We start from the raw sequence: 13,455 nt of genomic DNA, 5'->3' as shown, positions 1-13,455 counted from the left end.
TGAAATTGGGAGGTATGGCATTTTGAATTGCAGGTTTATTTTAACTCTTTGTAAAACATGTACATGCATGTTGTAATTGATGGCAACATATCAGACATTGGCTTTTCAGTCTGGTAGAAGCAATGAAAATAAATGTTGGATTGGTTGATATATGCCAGTTCGTATCCTAAAAAGATGAGTCTAGCAAAATGGTCATTATTTAAGGACATTCTGTCTAGCAATCAGTGCTTTGATATAGCTTAGTTTGTCTTCTGTTCCTGTTTTTATCCTGATTGATAATCTGTTGGTGACCATTCCTGTTTGTTGACATGCATTATTACTTTGACAAGCTTGTTTTGGGATTATCCCCATTCGGCCAGGGGGAAGGGGGGTGGGGTGTTAAATTCAATCCTATGCTGTCACAATCTGAGAGTCTGTAAGGACCTTGGGATCTGCTTGAATTGACACTACCCACTAAGAAGTGCAGAGTCTAACGGAGAGGGAGGTCTTCCCCAGGGATCCCCGCAAGGAGAGATGGACTTTGTGGCTCCCAAACTGCATGTAGTGGTCCTCAGGTGAGTGACAAGCGAGACCTGGTGGAGAACACAGAAGCTAAGGCCCGGAGACGGAACGTCTGCCGGTGGAGTTAGCAGGAAGATATGTCAGGAACACCTGAAGGCGAGATGGTCTGCGGGCAGACGATGTCCTGATGTCCAAGGGAAGTCCTGGAAAAGGTCACTTGAAGGAGGAACAGTCTGTGGCAGAAGGGAATCCAGGAGTCCAAGTATACCAGTAAGTAGGATCTAGGCACAGAGGTGCAATAGTCTGCAAATGAATGATGCACTAAGGTCCTGGTGAGCTAGAAAGCACTGGGTCAGGATCACTAGGCGGTGCAACTATCTTCAGGTGGAAAGAGAGCGGAATCCTGGAATGCTCGGAGGTGAGAGGGTCTGCAGGAGAAAGGTTCATTGAGGTCCTGGGGGGCTAGAAAGCCCCGGTCAGGATCAGTGAACCGCAGGAGGAAAAGATACAGGGGTTCAGGTTTGCTGGTACTATATGTCAGAAGTGCACAGGGGTGCGATGATCTGCTGAAGAGCATTGCACTGAGGTCCTGGAGAGCTGGGGAGCACCAGGTCAGGATCACTGGAAGGTGCAATGGTCTGCAGGTGATGGTACCGGAGTCCTGGATGGCAGGCAGGTGATAATTGGGAGCGCACGCAGAGGTGGCTGGAGTTGTTGCAGAAGGAGGATCAGGAGTACTGAAGGGCGCCGAGGCTAGCCCAAATGAAGGTAGTCAGTAGCTGGATAAATATAGTCAGTGGAAAACACAACCTAACAGGTATGGAGACCTGAAGATCCGGTAGCAGGGAAATGCAGGAGGTGCTTTAAATAGAATGAGGCCGGCAAACAATCAGCCAATGAAAGGAATGAAAAGAGGTTTTAAAAGCTGGGTCTGCGCATGTGCAGAATCACTGGCAATATGGCGCCCACCATTGAAGGACGCAGCACCGTCACAGGAAAAGAGAGCGGCTGCAGAAGGACAGCTAGGAGTGCCCAAGTGGTTATTGGGTCCGTTGCATGACATGTGAAAAGTGCTCACTTTTCAGTTAAGGTGCTCACTTACGGTTAATATGTTACTGAAATCTCATTTAGCTCATATCTCTACAAGTCTCTTTGTAGGATGTTTGATGGCATTTTGTGCAGAATTAAATCCCCCCACTCAATATTTTTTTTTGCTGTCAGCAGTGACTTTAAGGGCTTTTCCGATATTCAGACAATTATAATTTATTGGCTTGTGCACGTCTTCCTGCAACTTTTAGTAAATACACTACTTTACTTTTTACTGTCTACCCTCATTCTGTGTTTTTGTGTCTTGCCTTTATATGAGCATGGGGGTTTATTTTTGCTTCTTTGGCAACGGACATAGTGCTGCTCTCTGGATAAAATCGTATCCGAAAAAAAGAACATAGAAAAAATATGTCCTATACCTGGACAATGAAAATAAACAATTCTAGCTGCTCAAATAAAGGCATACTTGCCTAATCTCCTGGAATGTCTGGGAGAATCCAAAAGTAGACCACCCTCCCGGATCCTGCCCAATCCTCTTTTGAAGTGCAGGTACCCGTGATGCCACATTTTGCCAGAAATTGCCAGAAATCATGTCATCATGGCCCAGCCAATAGCTGTGTAATGACAGAAACCGGTGCCGTGATGACGTGAAGTGCGTTATCACACCTCCAACCCTTGCCCCTGGGACCTCCTGGAGGGAGGTATATGCATAAAGGCATGCCAGGAAAGCACAATATCTAATGTACACAGATAAGGAAATATAAAGGTGGGCAATTTAAAGGGGTGACGTCTGAACACTGCTATTCATGCTTTGTCTTTGTGTCCAAAGTGAAGGATTTGGGATATTTACACTGATATTCTTCAACTCGTCTGGTTCTGTTACTTATTTACTTTATTACTACTTTAATCACAGACCATTTAATACTTAGCAGACTTTGGGGAAAGGAGCTCAAAAGAGCTCAAAACAAGCAATTTGCCTTTTTTTTTTCCTTTGGCACCTGGTAGCCACTCCTGAACGCCACATTTCAAGCTAAAAATTAGAGGAGTCAGATGCAACATGGCTGCTGCTAATGTATACGGATCAATGAAAAATCATCTAAAGTCCCTTTCTATCAAACAGAAAAACAGACACATACGTATTTGCAGATTTGACACCTCTTGTTTATGATTTGTTCACTGTAGTAATGTAACATTATTAATGTTTGTTCCCAATTGTAAAGCGCTACTGAATTTGTTGGCGCTATATAAATAAATGTTGATGATTTATTAAAAAATACTAAATGAGTATGGCACATTTGTGTTATTATACCTTACTGAAATCTTGTAAATTACGTCATTTAATTCTGATATGTATGTGATTGTTTCTTTTTGTTGATTGTTATGTTTGTATATTGAAAAATTCCAATAAAAATACTGGATTCAAAAAAAAAAAAAAAAAAGTACTGTGTTAAAACCAAAAGATAAACTACATGGAATAAACTTTCACTTTCAAAGATTCAATTTGTTGTTTTTTTAGATGGAAGTTTCTCTATTTTCTATTCTTTGGCAGCAATATTTCTCCTACTACTTTATGGGACTGTATGCTCCCGGTTTCCTTCTATCGTTTTCATTGCGTTTGGCACCTTGATTAATTATGATTGTATAGAGTCAGGGGCACACGCAGGATTGTAAAAAAAAAACACCAAAAAAAACACCACGCAAGCTCCGTTTCGGCAGCGCTGTCCTATACAGCAGCCGCGGCGCTGTCAAAGAAGCGTCCGCGGCGGTGCTGTATACAATACAGCACCGCCGCGGATGCTTCTTTGACAGCGCCGCGGCTGATGTATAGGACAGTGCCACTATGGTGGGCACTTAGATAGCGGAGGAAGGGGGGGTGTTTCTGGAGACCCAGAAACCCCCCTGCATGCGCCACTGAGGGTGGTGTGCCTAATATCTATCTATCTATCTATCTATCTATCTATCTCGTATGATGTATATATTTATCTATCTATCTATCTATCTATCTATCTATCTATGTGTATATATATATATATATATATATATATATATATATATATATATATATATATATATATAGATCGATAGATAGAAATATACATCATATGAGATATATATATATATATATATATATATATATATATATATATATATATATATATATATATATATACACATACATATATGTATGTATGTATATGTGTCTACATATATATATATATATATATATATATATATTTATATATATATATATATATATATATATATATACACACACATCTATTTATCTATCCATATGTGTATGCGTGGAGTGGATATGTAACACTTCCGTGTATTTTTATGCTATTGTTTCTTGTCATCAATAAAACTATATATTTTTATTGATTTGCCTTTACTGGGAATTATCAGCTGACTTACAGACAATGTATATTCAGCACTCTCCTGTTTTGTATTTTTTGTGCTTGTTCTGCAGTAACACTGTGTAGAGCAGCGTTAATATTTATGGCTGTTCTTCAGTAATTTTGACAGTATTACCATCTATATATTGATTTACATATTTGTGAGACCGATTGTTTATTTATCTATGACATCAATTCATTTTCATTCTCTCATGCTAACAAATACAGTACATAATTATAATATGTATTTTATGATTGGTGATTCATTTAAATAATTACATTTTATTTAAATAAGGCGAAGCATTCGGAGGGAAATGAGAATAGATTTGGTTAAGTAGGATGTGGAGGAATCTGGGAGGTAGTTTATCTGTCATACAGGCTCGGGCTGTACAGATAAGGGATGCGGAACCAATGTGCGTGTATGAAGTTGCAGTGGGGGACTGTGTCTGCGGTGCACCACGTCGGTAGAAGCCGGAGAAGACATGGATGACCTGGGCTGCCCGCGGTGTAAGACCACCAAATACCGCAACCCCTCCCTGAAGCTGATGGTGAATGTGTGTGGGCACACTCTGTAAGTCTGACCTGTGTGGTGTGATGACTTGTACCCCTGGTTCCTGCAGCCAGAGGGTGATGTCTATTGTGTGTGTTCTGCAGTCACATCAGGTGCTGCATAACTACAAGTCCCTGTTTGGGCAGTGCATGCTGGGACTTGTAGTGCCACACTGCTTGAGAGACAATCATGAAGTTTAAAGTCATACATTATTCCCATGGACACCAAATACAATGTAAATATCAGACTGTCATGGTGTCCATAGTGTTGGAACATGCATTTTATTTGTAAACTTGATGATTTTCCATTTTACACCAAATCTGTCTTTTAGCAAGTTTAAAAGTCACCTATATTGTAACACACATCTTATGTACCTAGTATGTCTATCTTACAATCCATACACTTATATACTTCTGTACATGCAGCTTATGTATATTGTATATGACTTAGCACCCCATATACAAATGGACATATGTGTACATGCATGACATGCATATGGAATGTCATAGACATGTATGTAATATACATCATTACACAGATCAAGGTTCACATGTTGTTGCATTCCACCTATGTATACAGTGTTATGATATATAATTTTTAATAGTTTACCCACTTAACTGCAAATTAACATTGTTGGGGGTTGTTTATTTACAGCTTAATCAAGTCCATTTATTATTGCAGATAACCTGTCATCTGCCTTATTACATCCCCTCCCTCCCTTGTGAGTGAGTATAGGACAGAGTTTCAACATTTTGATACAAACCTCTTTTGCCTATAGCAACCAATCAGATTCTAGCTGTCATTTTGTGGAATAAATGATAACTAGAATCTGATTGGTTGCTATAGGCAACATCTCCACTTTTTAAAACCCGCAGTTTAGTAAATATACCTGTTAGTTTGTAATGGCATGTCAGTTTTCATTTGTTGTGCCCCATAGCCTATTAATATTTCCTTTGAAATTGTAATATTAAAAGTGTCATTTATCAGGTTAGCTCAGGGTTTCCCAAACCCAGTCCTCAGGGCCCCCTAACAGTGCAGGTTTTCAAGATTACATGTGACATAATTAGGACCACCTGTGGATCTGTTACAATGTGTCAGTCAGTAATGAATACACCTGTGCTCCAGCAAGGAGATATGGAAAACCTGCACTGTTGGGGAGACCTGAGGACTGGGTTTGGGAAACCCTTGGTTAGCTGCTGACCATGGCATCCGAACTATTCTTGCATGTACTGGCACAGCATTGAGTTAGGTTTGATGGGTGCAGTGACTGGACAAGTTACACCCTTGGCTTCATTTACCAGGTGCAAAACATCTGAGGCCCAGCAGAAAATCCTTTTGGTGGAGCTGTGGGCCTGGATTTGTGCAGATGCGCCTTGCTTTCCAACAAAGTGCAAAATGTATTAAAGGTAGTCCCTATGTCACATCACTGTCACAATTAATTAAAACTTTAAATGAAGCAGTATTTTAGGAGAAAAAACTGGAAAGTTTTATTTAATGAAAGGGGAAGTTCAAAAGTGGTAAGAGGGTGGAATTTGATGTAATATTTCTACAATTGCACAGTGCGCCACTTGTGATTTCTTTATCTTTCTACACACCTAAGTGCACTTCTAGATCGCAGAGCAGTCTCCTGATGGAGTAAACCATGATATGATTTGGGTACATCAGTGCAAAGCTAAGGTGTTTTGCGCTGCGCATTCAGTGCGCTCTATAAATGATGCCCACTGTGTGTTACGTGGTACTGGATGGAGCAGGCTATATGGATGAGTGACAGCAGCAGTGTAAAGCTTGGTAGACACATCAGGTTTTTCACCCGATTATCATACTAATCACTTGATAAATCAGATTGGTAAGACTTTGTATTAGTGTGCACGCTTGACGATCATGTTTTATCGAACCAAAGCACATTGTATTGTTTGATTTTATAAAGGGCTAAGAATCTCTATAAATGTTGGAACGACGTTGGGCAAATTCTGCAGTGTGTATGTGGTCACGACCAGCAGTGTAGGCAGATCTCCAAAGAGTTTACAGAATCATGGTCTTTCCAGCCGATGGTTATGACAGATGACAAGCACAGATCTGAAGGTAAACCGTGTATAGTTTGTACACATTAATCGGCATGCTGATCTGGACTGTCAGTCGTTGGTAAAATCATTAAAGATCTCTCTTTGGGAGAATTTTTCTGTAGTGTGTACCCAGCTTTCCACCGTTTACATTGTGGGCACAGACATTTTTGGAAACTACATGAATACAAAACCTCTACAGTGATTCTCATTCTCCCTTCCACGTTACCAATAAATTTGAGCCAAGCTCAGAGATTGAAGAGACTACAATCGCCTTGTATCATTGCTTTACATTTAGACAGCTCTTCACTTTTGATCCTGTGATGTGATAAAACACATTATATGATTGGCTGTAGTTCAGTTTCCAGTAACAATAAATAATTAATATCTCCTGATGTGTCCAGGAGCATTTTAATGCCAGGTTGTTTGCTCAGATTTTTCTCATTGCTCTGTTACAAGTAGTTCTAGTACATACACTCAATGGCCACTTTATTGGGTATACCTTTCTAGTACTGGCTATGACCCCCCCCTGAACATCCTGATTTATTCACCCACAAGGTCTGGAAACCTTCCATGGTCAATGCTGACATGATAGCAGCACGCAGTTGCTGCAGATTTATCACCTGGACATTCATGCTGTGAATTTCACATTCCACCACATTCCAAAGGTGCTCTATTGACCTGAGATCTCACTGGATGCTTTTTTGTTTTGCGCACCTTTCTCTGTAAACTCTAGAAACTATTGTGCCTGAGAATCCCAAGAAATCAGCCGTTTCTAAGATATTCAAACCACCCAGTCTGGGACTAACAATCATTCCACAGTCAAAGTCACTTAGATCACATTTCTTCCCCATTTTGGCATTTGGTCTGAACAACAACTGAACCTCTTGACCATGTCTGCATGCTTTTATGCATTCAGTTGCTGCCATGTGATTGGCTGATTTGATAATTGAATTGGCAAGCAGTTGGCCATGGAGTATATATTTTATAATACAACATTGTGGTCTTAAAACTTAAAAAAGATGTATTGTACTATCAATGTTTTGTCTGGTTTGTATGCAGTCAAGACCTTTTTTTGTAGTATTTGACAATTATGTTAGCTCCTCGTATACTACAGAATCCAATTCAGACTTCTCACCCCCTACATCTCCAACCCCATCTCACATCCCAATACTGTCTCCAAGACTTCTCCCATGCTGATGTTTGTCTATAGATTAACCTTCCACACCAAATCACCATCCTACAATGTCTGAAATGCTCCTTTAAAAACCCTTCTCTTCATCATTCCTAATGTCTCCCACCTTAAACTCGGAACAGACTTATGCACTATTTAATGTCCAATGTAAAGTTGTTTTTTGATTTTTAGAATAATGTTTCCTTCATTAACGTCATTCTAGTCTTGAAATTCTAATTATGTTAATACATGACTTAATTGGGTTAGAAGCTACAATTTATAAAAGATAGTGAAATGGAGAAATGTTGATACTCATAGCTGTCAATCGGATGTCTGCCTTCTTTTTGCTAGTGTTGCTATGGGCAACACTACCTTTTTCTTTTGCCCCACTTCTTAGAAATCCCCCCTGTGGGTTATATTTCAATACTGCAAAATTGCATAGTTTGTATTAATCATCTGCTTTTTTATTTATGCAGAAAAGTTTGGATTGCTAAGCGTGTGGGATCTTGTTTTTAACCCTTTTATGTCCAGAGATTTTGCCACCATGGCAAACAAGAATGCTTGTTCAGATAGAGGTTGCGCAGGGAGATTGGATGCATGTTTAACTCTAAGGCATGTTAGTTTTGGCAGTGTTAATTGTCTTTTCTATCTTCAGATGATTATTTAATGCATTGGCTTGTACACGTCTTCCTGTAACTTCTATTACATAACTTTTCCCTCATAGTCTACTTCTCTGATTCTCAGCTGTCTATTTTATATCTTCAGGCATCGTTGTCTTTTTGTTGATGCTTTGGGGTATGACACAAAGCTGATTGCTGGATACAAGTGTATCTATTGCAGGAAAACTAAAAACTGAGCAGCTCTGGGATATGATATAAATGCCTGTAAAATAAAGCAATGTGTATAGTAAAAGAGAGCACACGCTAGGCAGGGAGTGAAAGTCATCTGAAGGTGGACAGTCTTTTTCAGGTTTGTTAACCTTCTTCACTTTCTTAGTGACTTTTTTGTTTTGTTTGTTTGACATCTTCTTTGTCTAATAATAATATAATATATGACATAATCATTATAATAGCACCTTCTCTATGTTTTTAAGTGTTCCCTTTTCTATTCAGTCTTGTACGAGTGGCAGGACGTTTTTGGTTATGTTTATGAACAGTGATTATACACCGATCTGTCACAACATAAAACCATTGACAAGTGAAGTGAATAACATTGACTACCAAGCCGCTTGCAAGTGAAGTTGCTTTCAGTTTTTGATGTTGATTTGTTAGAAGCAGTAAAAACGGGCAAGCGTAAGGATCTGAGCGACTTTGACAAGGGCAAAATTGTGATTGCTAGACGACTGGATCAGAGCATCTCCAAGATGGCAGGACTTGTGGGGTGCTCCTGGTTTGCAGTGGTTAGTACCTACCAAAAGTCCAAGGAAGGACAGTTGGCAGCAGTTTCATGAGCGACTGAGGTTCATTGATGCACGTGGATGGTCCAATCCCACAGAACAGCTACTGTAGCACAAATTTCTGAAAAAGTTAATGCCGGCTTTAATAAAAAGTTATCAGAACACACAGTGCATTGCAGACAGACCAATCAGAGTGCCTATGCTGACTCCTGTCCACCGCCGAAAGTGCCTACAAAGGGCACGTGAGCGCCAGAACTGGACCATGGAGCAATGGAAGAAGGTGTCCTGGTCTGATGAATCATGTTTTCTGTTATCTCATGTGGATGCGTGAGCCTCGTTTGTCTGAGGAAGAGATGGTGCCAAGATGCACTACTGGAAGAAGGCAAGCCGACCGAGGCAGTGTTCTGCTGGAAAACCTTGGATCCTGGTATTCATGTGGATGTTCGTTTGACAAGTACCACCTTTTTGAACATTGTTGCAGAACAAGTACACCCCTCAAGGCAGCAGTATTCCCTGATGGCAGCGGTCTCTTTCAGCAGGAAAATGCACCTTGCAACACTGCAAAAATTGTTCAGCAATGGTTTCAGAAACGGCAAAGAGTTCTGGGTCTTGACTTGGCCTACAATTTCCCCAGTTCTCAATTCGATTGAGCATCTGTGGGATGTGCTAGAAAAACAAGTCCGAGCAATGGAGGACTTAAAGGACCTGCTGCTAACATCTTAGTGCCAGATACCACAGGACACCGTCAGAAGTCTTGTGAAGTCCGTGTCTGAGCGGGTCAGACACAATATTAGGCAAGTGTGTTTTTTTGTGTGTGTGTGATCTTTATTGAAGTGATAACAAGCATATGTAACCAGTACATCATTACAATCTGAAAATCTGAAGCACAGGAAACATGTAGCATCAACCTCACAAAATTACATCCTATAATCGCTAAAAAGGGACAGAATGAAGAGTCAGGAAAGAGAAAAAGCGCAGAGTTTAGAAGAGAGGGAGGGGGAGGGGGGGTCTCCAGGGCCACCTTGGAAGGTCCTGCTAGAGATGATAGGTGGGGTTGGATCTGCCAGCCGTCAAAGTGGGCCCAGTCAGAAAGAGTAAATCGGGATCAGACACAGGACATGACCGGTTTATAGGAGATGGATTTAATATTGTGGCTGATCAGTTTATTTAAGTTCAGCAAACTCCAATTAGTTGTTTGATTTATATCAAAGGAATGCCTCTAGCGCAGCCAATTATAGCATAGGTTGCTTATAATTACCTGATGAGGTCAGTGACCAGTGGTAGAACAAGATGGGCAAATATTATGAAATTCAGGAGCCAATGAGTCAAATGTAGGAGCTAGAACAGACTTTAGGGAGCAGAGGAAGATGTGCAGCCATTGAAATATGTAGAATTACTCCCACAATTTCGACTGCTTTAGTAAACCGTTAGGAGCCATGACTACCTGGCACCCATGGTTTGTATAGAATAGGACAGTTGCGGACACAGGAGGAATTAGCGGTGAGCTTAATGGTTAGATATTCCGTAGACTGCTGGTCACCTGCATTGTATACTGGCCAGATAGGGTTGTATTTCAGTTGATCATAGCTGTTTGAAATGTATAGTTTTACACTGCTTTCTTCACCCGTAAGAAGTTATCTGTATTTCCCATACTTGGCAATTCTCCCTGAATGCCAGGGAGACTCCCTGAAATAGGGGTGATCTCCCTCACTCCCTGAAGAGTCTGGCATTCTCCCTGATGCTGAGCCAGTACAAGACGTGATTGGCTTCGCCATCTGTGGCATGATGACACAGTTCAGAAATTGTGTCCTATGTCCATGTATTGATGCCTATGGAGGTGGCCATTATCATGGAGACCAAGATTTAATCAAAGACTGACAGGTAAGACAACATGACTTCAGTAATGGAGACAGAAATATAAAAGACACTTCAGTCTCTAGAGATTCAATAGCTGCTTTTCTTTAACGCATAGTTGCCTACTCTCCCGGAACGTACGGGAGACTCCCGCCTTTCTGGGAGACCTCCCGGTTCTCTCCCCCGCAATAGATACGTGGCGGACGACAGGGTTTAATGATGGGGTTTAATGATGCAAGTATCTTAGCCCCGACCCCTGCTGTAATTGGCCAAAATTGTGACAACCGTTTAGGGGACGGGGCCAAAATGATGCAATTCGTCAAGCCCCGCCCCGCACGCCCACCTCCCTCGGAGCTCCCCGAAGCCAACGAGGAAAAGTTGGCAAGTATGGTATTTCCAAGAACCATTATCTGTCAATACTTTCTTCTTCCGGTGTGCTTAATATTCACTATTTTACATACAAGATTAAAACTTTTTTTTTCCCCTCTAAAGTACTTAAATGTAGAAATCTGGATAGTCAGACGAGTTAAAGTCAAATAGTATATTTTTATTTTTCTGACCCTCGGCTTGTCATTTTCACCAGGACACCTGTGTTACCCCATCCAGCCTGAATTCCTCACCGTGTGAGTCACACGTACTAGCTGGCTGGTGCCAGGAGTAAGGTCACTCAGGAAACCTGCTCGGGCAACCTCAGCATCTCTGGGCGCTTCCAGCTTCTGTGCGGTATGAGCACTTTGCAGGTTCAGCTGCTCTGATCTTGAGTCAGTGGACGTTTTAAAGCCGAGCAGCTGAACCAGCATACCCTTCAAAGACATAGAAGGAACAGCTTTAGAAGCAGACATTAGTCTACAAACCTGCTTTGGCCTCTTTCAGCAATCATGTCACTGGATGTAAATGTGTGCGCAGACCGCCACAAGGAATTGTTTGTTTAATTAATTCCTTGTTATTCCTGTTGAGATGAAAGCAAAATTTTACGTTTTGGACCACCAAATTTGTTCTATGATGTTTTAGTGGTTGACTCCTTGTGCACATATATAATGATATTTTTTTAATTTATTTTTAAGCAATACATTTCTGTGTATATATATAATTGGCTATCTAGATTGAGAGGAGGTACCCACTAAACTTTTTGCTTTAAATTCATATCCTCCAATTGATTCTAAGTTGGTTTGCAAGCATTATTATTCGTTGTATTGCTCCTGTATGGTTGAAAACTAGTGTACCTGTAGCGTGACAGTAGCCAAAGATGGGCTGAGCCTGTTGCCCAACGTCATGGTACAGTGACGCTGATTAGCAGTCAGCTAGGCCACCCATGACGGTGAGATCTGGTTGACATTGCGGCGTCTATCGCACACAAACTGTGTTGCTGGGAACTGCAAAAATTTCACGAGCAAACCGTAGTTGTTGCTGCCTGCAAAGGTGTGTTACATTAAAGGGAAGGGGTTGAGGAAGTTCTTGCTACTGTCTTTGTAATATGAATTGATACCTATGCACCAAAATATCCATCTCAAGAGTAAGTAACAAAGTTCAGTTCAAAATATCTGACTACATGTTTCTACATCCTGGGTTATACAAATGGCACCTACTTAGTAAGAGTGATGTCCTCGCAGTTGGAAGGGTATTAAAGAGCTGCTAATCTTGGTAAATACAATCAAATTTAATATATGTGAAATATAAATGGCATTATCGCAATACCCGGGACCGGCTTTCAACTCGTACCAACTGACGGGGAACGAGGCTACATTGAACCCTGGACAAATCTTAAACCAAGTTGGCAACACTGGGCGTACATTTCAGCCTTTTCCGTGCCCCAACTGATATGTGGGTAAATGTTTTCACACCCTGACAAATACGTGAATAAAACATACTAAGTTTATATAAAAATATACAGCATACCATCAAGTTGTAACGGTAACCTCTAGCCAGCCCTGTGTCAATCGTGAGCACCGCTTTTTATGCTCCCACGGTGTTTGTTGATGGGTATCGGTGAGGAGCCAGCTGCCAGGCTTGGTGGCCCATACCTCATATGAGGATTGGATTAGGGATATGCACAATAGGCACCAACCTTGCTCCATAAAAGGAGTTTAATCATGAATATTGTCAGGCGCCATCCCTCTTCCGTATCGTGAAGGCCGCCTGTCTGTGTTCCTGCTGGCCGGCGACAAGTCCAACTCTCCTGTTGGCCCTTCTGCGCATGCGTGTCCCGTTGTTAGGTAACGGGGCGTTATTGGAAGCTCTGGAAGCATCTGATGACGCTGCTCCGCCGGTGCTAATCATTGGTGCACACTACTATTTAAAACTGGTGCCAGAGTATTGGGTCCCCCGGCTCCAGCGTTCCTGGGTGCATTCTGCCTGTTAGTTCTTCTGTGTATGATCTTGGCTAATTCCTGACCATTCTTCTGATCTCTCCTCTGTTTGGCTTACCTGGTATTTGTTCCCTGCCTGTTACTTGACCGCTCTTCCGAAACCTCCTTGTG

General features: G+C 41.3%; 1 protein-coding gene across 2 annotated transcripts in view; it reads left to right on the top strand.

Moving 5' to 3' along the window:
- The first annotated feature begins 4,374 nt into the window (after nt 1-4,374).
- MNAT1 (MNAT1 component of CDK activating kinase) overlaps nt 4,375-13,455 on the top strand; it is a 107,810-nt gene continuing 98,729 nt past the window's right edge. For both annotated transcript variants that reach the window (XR_012680355.1, XM_075193531.1), the window contains exon 1: nt 4,375-4,515. Coding sequence is in view for 1 of the 2 variants with exons in the window: in XM_075193531.1 (XP_075049632.1) it covers nt 4,427-4,515 (89 nt within the window). In the remaining variant the exon portion in view is untranslated. The remainder of the gene's footprint in view (nt 4,516-13,455) is intronic.

The sequence above is a fragment of the Mixophyes fleayi genome, chromosome 12, assembly GCF_038048845.1.
Source record: "Mixophyes fleayi isolate aMixFle1 chromosome 12, aMixFle1.hap1, whole genome shotgun sequence".
NCBI classification, from domain to species: Eukaryota; Metazoa; Chordata; class Amphibia; order Anura; family Limnodynastidae; genus Mixophyes; species Mixophyes fleayi.
Note: the sequence above shows the minus strand (reverse complement) of the source record. Positions and strands in the feature narration are given on the sequence as shown.